Source organism: Egretta garzetta, unplaced genomic scaffold (genome assembly GCF_000687185.1).
Source record: "Egretta garzetta isolate BGI_Z169 unplaced genomic scaffold, ASM68718v1 scaffold143, whole genome shotgun sequence".
NCBI classification, from domain to species: domain Eukaryota; kingdom Metazoa; phylum Chordata; class Aves; order Pelecaniformes; family Ardeidae; genus Egretta; species Egretta garzetta.
Window position 1 is genome coordinate 2,288,395 of NW_009259310.1, and position 9,835 is coordinate 2,298,229.

Sequence of the window (9,835 nt, forward strand, 5' to 3'; positions counted from 1 at the left end):
GGTGGGGGGCGGGGGGGGGGGGCGTGGAAAGACGTAAATATTTGATAGCTGAATTTCAGACCTGCTATAACCTCTCCTTTCCTGCTCTGGGACTGACTGGCACTGGAGGAGGGGTTTGCATCCTGAAACCATCTTTCCTGCACTCACTGGCCTGTGGTCTGGGAACCAGTGTCACCTCCTAGTGCCTTTTTTCCGATCTTATTAAAGACCAGGCAGTTCCAAGAGCAGCAGGACTGGCAGCCAGGTCTCCTTGTGGGTGAACTGCTTGGTATGATTCTCTGCTCTCTAATGAAGTTGAGCTAATGCTGCAGCCTTTCTCTCATAGGAGCACTAACAAGATCTTTCTCTTCTCTCCAGAAGAGAAAGCTTTAGGGAACTGCTTATGGCCTTTTCTACCCCGTTAGCAAACCCTGTGGAAATCGTTCAATTTGAATGTCACTGTGGATGCTTGGTCAGTGTAGGTGAGGGTGACCTCATAAGGCACCAGCTGAGGGAAAGAACATACCAATCCCTCCTGACTTGGTCTCCATGGGCCCTAGTGAAGTGGGAAAGTCCCTGGAGTCTGAGAGGATGCGTTCCTTGCACTGAAGGAGAGGAGGATAACAGGAAGACCAAGATGATGTACAGGAGTGAGTAGATGCCTTCCTGTTTACTCCTCAATGTGCAGCAAAAGGTACTTGTGGCTTTTTGTTTAATTAAGTCCAGGTGTTACCAACAGCAGTTGGGATTTGAGAGGAAGGAAAATGAGTGGAGCTTGTTTCTTTGTCTCAAAGTAGAAAAAAAACAAAACAAAAAAGCTGAACCGACAAACAAACAAATAAAACCCCAGGCAACTCCAAGTTCTTCCCTGAGGGAGACAGGAACTTATGGCTCAGTCAGGCTGAGCCATATGGGCTTTTACAACAGACTGTTCCTTGCTTCCCGCTCTCCCTGCACCCTAAGTCATTCCACAGTTACCTCTTTGGCGGACATCCCACAAAACCTGTTGACCTCCTGATCCAAGCCAGGAAGGGGTATGGCTTCTCCCATGAAGTCCATGGCCTCAGAAATCACCTACAACAGCAGCAGAAATAGTCATCAGGTTGGACTGTGCCGCTGCATCCTTGCATACAGTGCCTGTAGGAAAGTAAGCAGCAGTAGCTGTGAGACGCATTGCCAGGATGCATTGTGTATGCAGCATTAGCCAGAGCACTGGCCCTCTTGGCTAGCAGAGGGCACAGTGTGGCTGTACCCACTGTATTTATTAATGACTAAACTGGTCCCATTTCATGGGTTCTCCCTACCAGTTGCCTACCCCAGTGTAAATGAGAACCCACCAGAAACCTGGTCGGGAGGGGCTTGAAAACATCGCTGAGGGAATGCATGAAGAAGCTGAAGGAAGTGGAAGAGTTGAGCAGGCTTTGCACAAGTATCACGCAGGCGGTGTGATTGCTGGAGCCGGTGATGGTGAAGACCTCCTCAGGGCCAGGGATGTCCGATGTGTCGTTACTGGCAGCACAAGGCCCAGCATGCACTGATTGCCACTGCACTTTTCGAGTGTAGGTGACAGGCCAGCAGGGATTATACACGGGTTTAGCACTGCTCTGATTCTAGAGGCAGAATAAAATAAGGACAGAGGCAGTAAGAGAGGAGGTTGGCATTCCAGGGCTTCACAAAGGGAAGACAAAATATAACACAGGGAACAGTTTCCCCTGGCACCGCAATGTTGTAATTGAGCAGGCAAGGCTTGGCAAAACTTTTGCAGCCTATCTTGGCTGGTCAACTGCAAGGCCCAGACCAATGCAGCAGGCTCCCAGCTCTCACAGAGTTCAGGGCAAGCTCAATGACTGGACCTGCTGTGGAAGGCTGAGTTGTCCCAGCCCTACCTGCTCTCACTTAGGCCAGAAATAAAATTTCAATTAATCCTGTACTCTTTCTAGTTGCAGGAAAGAGGCTGGTCCTGTCTACCTTTCGAATGGCTCAGCCCTGCAAGAATTAGTGTTTCTCATCTCTAGGAATTCCCCAGTATAACTGGGGTGAAGTGGGTCCCCATGTGGGACATTCAAGTCTCAGATAAGGGGAGGCGTGGTTTATAGGGAGGCAAGTGGATGGGCAGTAAGTAATTTATTTCTGAGAAATTCAGTCTTGGTGGAGACCGATTCCTGACTTTGCATCAGGTCCTGCCACCTCCCCCCTCAAGTGAAATACAGTTTGGGAGAATTGAAACACCTGTACGTTTTAAAAATGAAATACTGCTCTTTTAAAGAGTGCTTAAAGTCAGCAAAGGACAGAAATATCCCAAATGAAAGGTCCCAGTCGGTTTGTGGGTGCTGTTTAGGCTCCCCTTCTAGGATGGAGGAGCAAGTTCAGAGGAGACAAGGGAAGTCTTTGCTTTGCTCTGCCCTGAAGGTGATCTTAGCACCTCTGGAGAGCAACTTTGTGCTCATGTGTGTTAAGTAAGGAGCCAAACAGAGCATGCAAGTGGGAAACTCTGGAATGGGTGCCCATGTGTCTGCTTGGAGGGAATCAATTTGAGCATAGAGAGTATGTTTGACAAATGCGCTGGGCTTCTTTAGATACATGCAAATGCCTGCAAATAAAGACAGCGATTGACATTTTGCCCATTAGCAGCTATGCTTTATGCATCTGTCATTGGGTGCAGAGGGTTGATACTGTGTCCAGGAGCCTTGCAAATGCCCTTCTGGCAGATACTCACCTGAATGAGCATAGAAAGCAGCCTGCTGCGGAGCTGGTCCATGCCGTGGCAGGGGCAGTGATGAGTGTATACGTTGTGTGTTTGCCCGTACAGCTGCAGCCTCACTCTCTCTTTTAGTGCCTGGTTCCCTTCTACCTTGGAAGTGAGCTGTGCTGAGGTTTCTCCCAGGGACAGGACTCCTTCCATCCCCTTCCTGGGGGGGACCAACTGTCCTTGCCAGTCGTACTGACCCAAAAAGAACCAGAGAGGTCAGTTCTTAAGACTTCTACATCTGGGCCATGGTCTGATGCAAGCATTATTGCATACAGACAGAAAACAGCTTTCTGCTACAGTACAGCCCAACTTTTTTTTTGCCCACAGGGCATAAGGATACTGAACTGGTGGCCTTGGAAGGAACAGAGGAGCCACTGCATGGGCATAGACTTCTGCGCAGAGAGCTCCCCACAGCCAGCCAGAGCAAACAGGGCTCACCACCCTGGGTGGCTGTTTGAGGCTCTGGTCTCAGCCTGTTTGCCAGTGGTGCTGAGCTAGAGCTGCACAGGCTCAGGGCAGTGGAGTTTTTGTTGACACTCCAGGGCTGGGCTATGTAAGCATCCTGCCCAGAAAGCCTCACATCTGCTAGGCCAACTGTATTGGGCCCCTCACTACAGGAAAGATGTTGAGTTGCTGGGGTGTGTCCAGAGAAGGGCAAGGGAGCTGGGGAGGGGTCTGGAGCCCAAGGCTGCTGGGGAGTGGCTGGGGGAGCTGGGGGTGTTCAGCCTGGAGAAGAGGAGGCTGAGGGGAGCCCTTATCGCTCCCTACAACTGCCTGACAGGAGGGGGGAGCCGGGGGGGGGCGGGGTCTGCCCCCAGAGAACGGGCGATGGGACGAGGGGAAACAGCCTCAAGTTGTGCCAGGGCAGGTTTAGATTGGACATTGGGAAAAATTCCTTCCCCAAAAGTGCTGTCAAGCACTGGAAGGGGCTGCCTAGGGAAGGGGTCGAGTCCCCACCCCTGGGGGGATTTAAAAGCCGGGCAGAGGAGGTGCTTAGGGCCAGGGTTTAGTGGTGGGATGACAGGGTTAGGGGAATGGTTGGAATTGATGATCTTAAAGGTTTTTCCAACCTAAAAAATTCTATGATTCTTTGAACATGTCCATGGAAGGCTATATTAGATGTTTGATTCTTCAGCCTAATTTTAACCATTTCATGCCCCGCTGCCAGCTGGTGTTGGATATAACCTACCTTCTCTAAAAGACAGTGGAAGTTGTGCTTAAGCATTGTTTAAAGTTCAGAGCTTTAATGACCCCTCCACGTGTCTGTGTAGCTGTTTGCTTAATGGGAGTTGCTGAGCTCAGTTCTGTACTCCCCAGGCAGGATTGTCCTTTACCTTAAAGAAGTTCTCCAGGACATAATTAACAGCAACCCAGTTGAATGCTTCCTTCTTTGGACTGGACAGGATTTGTGCCCCCTGAAAGTCAAAGGGGGATGACTGCAGGGCCACAGTCAGGGCTGCAAGGAGATCGTCAGAGAGCGTGGGATGGGTGAGGCTAAACAGAAAAGAAACAGAAGGCACGTTTGTTGTTACAGGACCCTGCCAGGAGCAGCCTGTGGTGGGGGCACAGCTGCCAGGCTTCTGCTGTGCTCCCCGCTTTGGGTAATGGCACAGAGGCACACAATGATGATCCTGCTCCTGCTGCTATTCCCCTCTCCCCTCATACGGCACTGGGGGCAAGAATGGCAGAGGGATGATTTGAGCAGTCGTGACACCATTCAAGAATTTAGGAGTTCGGTACCTTCTGCCACCAAGGGATCCTGTGGCCTTGCCCCACTGACCTGGCCCCCTCCAGACCTTACTTTTCCCCAGTGTCTAAAAGGAGATAAAGGTCCCAGTAATGAGGTGGTTGAGAGCAGGATCTACAAGAGCATGTATGATAAGGTGGATCTTCCCAGCACTGCTCCCAACCTGCTGGCAAGAAGCACCCCTGCAAGCCCATGTGGGTTGTCACATAAACTGGAAATGCTTCAGCTTCCAGACTGACAAATGTTTTTCCAAGCTCTAATTGTGAAGGAGAGTTTACACAGGCTGGTAGCAGTAGCAAGACTGTCATCCTTGTGGCTGCCGGGTGGGACAGTACGGAGACACAGCTGTGCTGCACTCCCCTGAGCACTTGAGGACCTGAAGAAGGTTTACCTGGCTAGCGGATTAGGCATGAAACACTGCAGAGCAGACAAGGTGAGATGCATTTACAGAATGATGCATGTGATGTGTCCTGATCTCTGGGTGTGGGTTTGCAACGTTCACTCACTTCAGCTGCCTTGTGCTGGCGGTTGCTCCCAAGTAGAGGGGGGTTTGGCTGTGCTGCTCTGCCGGGATCAACTTCTGGGCCCAGTTCAAACATGGCTCCAAGCTCTTCCCTATTTTCTGAGGAGAACCTGAGTAGTTGGAGACTCCTAGACCTGAGGACCAAGGGAAAGAATGAAATTTTCTAAGGAAAGATGTGGGTGAGGTGTGAGAGCCGTTACCTAAGAGGTTGCTGTCCCAGGGCATGGTTAAAGACAGGACCTGTCAAAGGCAGAATGAAGGAGTTCCTCCAGGTAGCCATCCTGCTAAAATACGGTGCGGGGAGCAAAACAGCACACACATGTAAATCCTACATCACACAAAGAGAACGGTAGCTCTGCTGCCAAGGCATCCCATAAATGACCACGTATCAGCCAAAAGACTGCTGCAACAGCTGAGGCTGTCTCAGCCCGCAGAAGAAATATGGCTTTAGCCACTATAAAGATAAGCAGAAGGGCATGCTGCCAGACAGAGCCGAGGATGATGTGTCAGCGCTCTCCCCCAGCCACTTCCTCTTTTGCTGGTGGAGGTGGCTTCCGAGCCCTGCGCCTGCAAGCAAGGCTCCTCTGCTCTAGAGGAAGCGGGTGCTGTGCAGAGAGAAGCTGTGTGCAAGCTTTGACTCATCTTTCCAGCAAGATTCAATGGGGTCTTAAATGATGGGTTTGAACTACCACCCAGAGTAAGCCTCGCTTCCCCATCCTCTGGCCCGCTCGTCTTCCTGGCTGCACAACTGACTCACCATGTGCTTTGCAACCCTGGGATGAGCCACAGCTTGCCTGTGGCCACTCAAAGGCTGTGACCGCACCACCATGCAGACAGAGGACAACTTCTCACATCTGAGCAAGAGACCTGCCTGGACCTCTTGCTGCTGCTGCTGCCAACAAACCGCTGCGCTGAGCTACACTTGCTGTTTTTAACCCAGCCAGTGAACATGGCAGCAGCCAAGGGATGTGCACAAGGTTTCAGGGAGCTCTTACTGCATCTTTTGTATGTGGTTTGTATTGCTTACAGTCTGCAAGGGCACAAGCCCCCCTCCCTGCTTGTTGTGCAGCTGCCTTCCCACAGAACACTGCTACTGAGAGTTCAGTCTTTCCCAGCATCCTGCTGTAACCAGGCTTCAATATCAAAGCAAGATTGAGAGATAGGGAAGGAAAACCCCGTGCATTAATGCATGGAACCCTTTCAGCTGCCTTTGGCAGGGTCAAAGTGATTTAAACTAATGAGGAAGACCGCAATATTCTCCAAAACATGACACCTAAAACCAAACAGAACACATTCTTATGCTGTCAAACCTCGCATAGGGGGTTGGAGTGTTTGCACCTCTGTTGTCCTGGAGCTACACCACTTACTGCCCAGCATACAGTCAGGAGAAGGCAGAAGGTACCAGGAGTCACTCTGCAGCCAGATTTGTCTCCGTTGCTGTTCACTGTCTCGCCTAGGTGAGAAGCTCAGCAACCTTGGCCCTGCCACTGATCCACATGGACATCAGGACCCGCCCCAGCCCCTCTGTGCACTTCTCTGCTTGCAGCAGGCAAAAAAACCCTGTCACCTGCTACTGCTGAGTGCTCTGACATCCAGCTGTGTATGGCTAAATCTGCCCGTGTTGAGAAGACCCATGCCGAAAATAAGCAGCCTGTGCTTCGCTGTCGCTGCTGTTTCAGTGTACAGCTAGGTGATACAGAAGCCAAGGAAACTGCAGCGATGGTCCATGCCCAGTTCTCTAGGTTTCCACCCATCCAATGCCAGTCCCACAGACCACCAAGCACAAATTGGGCACCTTACCTTGTATGGGACAGGAACTGCAGTCCCTGATCACCCTGGTCTTGTTTGCATTGGTGGGGTTCCACTGGTAGATGAAAAGGATGGTGCGGGATGGGCCAACATCCAGAACAATGCCATACTGGAAAAGCCCAAAAACATTGTTTGAACACCTGCATGCTGCTTTGTTACTGCGGGCTTACTCAGCTCTATGCAGGTATCCTGCGTAGCCCATGGGCCTGCACTGCCATATTTGAGTTAGCTTTTTTCATTCACAGAAAGGGTGAAGCCAGAAGATGATGTGGATTTGCAGTCAGCCACCTGCATTTCTGAATATACATGAGGAGCAGAAGGAGAGGAAAACCACTCAGAAATACGTCTGACCTACAGTGGCATGCTCTGTAGCTGTTCCTGAAATCAGGTAGAGGGCTTCCTCTGAGAGCTGAAGCATCTGGAGCTCAGGAGAAACAGGTCCTAAAGCAGTAGGAGAGGGCACTATACAGACTCTCAGCTGATTCTGTGACTCAAACTGCTGCTGGATTGGTTTTTTGCTAGAGAGATAAGGGCTTTGTGCAGGAATTGGAGGTCTGCAGCTTGTTCCTGCTTCTGAGGAACCCGAGACTCCCAGCTCTGATGCCCAGCTGCCGAGATGGCATGACACGGGCTGGGTTTGCCCTGACACGTGCCAGACCTGTGGGAGCTGCAGTGTGCTGGGACCAGCCAGCACATACACTGCCCAACGCAGCAGCCCCGGGGAGACCGAGATATTGGCTTGGCAGAAACAGCAGCAGGGAACGTGGGATTTCTCAACACCTTGTCCTCTGACAGTTCTCCTGTTGCCTAGCAGGGAGGCTGAGGGCTTTCTTAGTCTCTTTGCAGCCCAGCGTCTGGCCTGTTTGCTGCTGACTGAGCCTTGTTGAGCTGCACCTCGTATGTGAGGTTAGGAGATGAGAGGCCACTGGGGTACCCTGCAGCACAGCTCTGTGGCTGTTTTGGATGTCCCCACGCTCAAAATAGTCCTGGTGCTAGCCTAGGGTCTCCTCCTCTCCCCCCCTATTGCATGATCCCAAACTGGGACATCTCCTATGCAGATGGGAAAGAAACTTGTTAGATCTGGGAGGTACATGGTAGTGCATGGTCTAAGCTGTATCTTGTACAGAAATAGTTGTAAGCTGTGACTGAGTGGGAGGAGAAACCTCCTGAGAGGTTGATGTTAACACCGTCAGAAGGCTTTTAAGCACAAAGACAGAGCCTGGCTGCGGCCTCTGAGCGAAGCTGGCTGCCTGCTGCCTTCCTGGGAGCTCCCAGCTGTACCAGACACAGTGCCTGGGCCAGAAGCTGGTGGGACTGGAGCTGGAGCAAAAATGCAAGAGCTCCCTGTCCAAGCCTGCTGGCACCCTCCCACACAAGTGACAGGACATATTTCTTGCAGGGACATGTCGGCTGCTGCAGAAGAGGAAGAAATGAATGGTATTGGCAGAGAAACCTGGATTTTCTTCCTCCTTCACAAAATGAGAGGCTGCTGCTGGGAGTGCAAGGGAGGAGAGGGGATCACTGCGTTTCTGCCCCAGCTCAACACCAGGAAGGGCAGAGCGCTCGCTGGGCAGAGCATGGAGTGATGAGGGGGTTTTTAATCTGATTTTGTTTCTGAGAGGAGCATGGAGGAGGAGTAGTATCTCTAAACGCACAGGTTAACCTACTTCTGTTTGAGTAAATCATAGCGTGCCACTGATCTCACCTCAGCAGCGGTGCATCAAGAGGCAGAGATGATGGGCATTAACCTCCTGGTCACTGGGCAGATCTGACCCCGCTGTGCAGAGCAGGTCGGCCCTTCAGTTAAATCAAGAGAGGACAGAAGGCATGGAAGATAATTTTTTTTATTTATTTATTTTTTAACCTCAGAAGCAGCAGTTCAGGGCCAAATTCCTACTGACTTTCAAGAGGGTCTTTCCCTCCACTGACACCACTGGTCCCTTGCCACTCTGGGGTAGCTCCTGACATGGGCTGCCTCTCCTCAGCCTGTGGTGAGCACCTCTGCTGGATGATATCCAGCCTGAATTTCCCTGACCAGCCAAAGGGGTTGGCTTCGTTTTGGTTTGAAAAGCTACAGCATGTTGAAGGAGGCAAACCCATCCTTGCAGTCTTGTTCTAGTCCCCTCTTCAGTTTGTTGTTTCGGGCTAGTAACTAAGTCAGAAGTGCAATGAATGTAAAAAGCAACAAAACGCACCAGGTTTTAGTTTAAATGCCTGGCTTGCACAAGGCAGGTTCTCCCTAAGAAGCAGCCCCACGGATGAGGAGGAGGTTCCCTGCTTGCTGCCCCGCTTGGCCCCCGGCGTGGTCGCCCCTCGGGCAGGCGAATGCCCTTACCTTGGTCCTGAGAGGGGTGATGGGCACATCTTTAGTGGAGACGCAAAGAAGCATGATGCCCGTCAGTCCCGCTACGATCACCAGACAGGGGGGAAGGAGCTCACGCCAAGACATGAAGTGCTTTCTCCTTTCACAAAGAGTCAAAAGAGGAAGGAGCAGAGCAGCAAACTGACAGCAGCTGCTTTTTACAACCCTTAAAAAGAGAAGAAAGGCGGGGCTGAGCTGCAGCTCATCAGGCAGTTCTCCCTTCCATCGGTCCATGCAATAAATAAAACGACGGCTTTGTGCCTGTTCCAGTACTAGCTTTGCAAAGGCATCGGTGCAACCTTGAAACTGCCCTAGGCATCGGGGTTGAGGTAAACAGAAATTTGAGGTTAACTCAGCTGTGTAATAAGCAGAAAGCAGGCAAAGCTCATCCGTTTGGTATTCAGTGCCTGGCAGTGCTAGCTACACAGTGGGGAAACTCCTTGTTGCTGGGTTTACTTTATATCTGAGGGCTCCAGGGTGGATCTGGGGTGCTTCCCCGCAAGCATGCATCGATCAGGTTGGGGCAGAGCGTGGGCATTCTGCCTGGTTCCTTCAGACTGTTCCTGCCTCCTCGTTTGCTCTCAGGCAGCACCCAGGACAGGAAAACATCTGCACGTTTGGGTTTCCACATGCAGGAGACTCTGGCTGGTTTCATCTTTGCTGGGG

General features: G+C 51.4%; 1 protein-coding gene across 2 annotated transcripts in view; it reads right to left on the reverse strand.

Moving 5' to 3' along the window:
* LOC104124043 (ectonucleoside triphosphate diphosphohydrolase 2) overlaps positions 1–9,286 on the reverse strand; it is an 11,009-nt gene extending 1,723 nt beyond the window's left edge. The window contains exons 1-7 of one of the 2 annotated variants that reach the window (XM_009636347.2): positions 9,143–9,286; positions 6,799–6,916; positions 4,982–5,132; positions 4,063–4,222; positions 2,696–2,920; positions 1,317–1,589; positions 958–1,053 (exon numbers count right to left, since the gene is read on the reverse strand). In XM_009636347.2, coding sequence (XP_009634642.1) covers positions 958–1,053; positions 1,317–1,589; positions 2,696–2,920; positions 4,063–4,222; positions 4,982–5,132; positions 6,799–6,916; positions 9,143–9,256 — 1,137 coding nt within the window. In that variant the 5' untranslated portion in view covers positions 9,257–9,286. The remainder of the gene's footprint in view (positions 1–957; positions 1,054–1,316; positions 1,590–2,695; positions 2,921–4,062; positions 4,223–4,981; positions 5,133–6,798; positions 6,917–9,142) is intronic. The other variant, XM_035891923.1, reaches the window with a different exon arrangement.
* Positions 9,287–9,835: the final 549 nt, after the last annotated feature.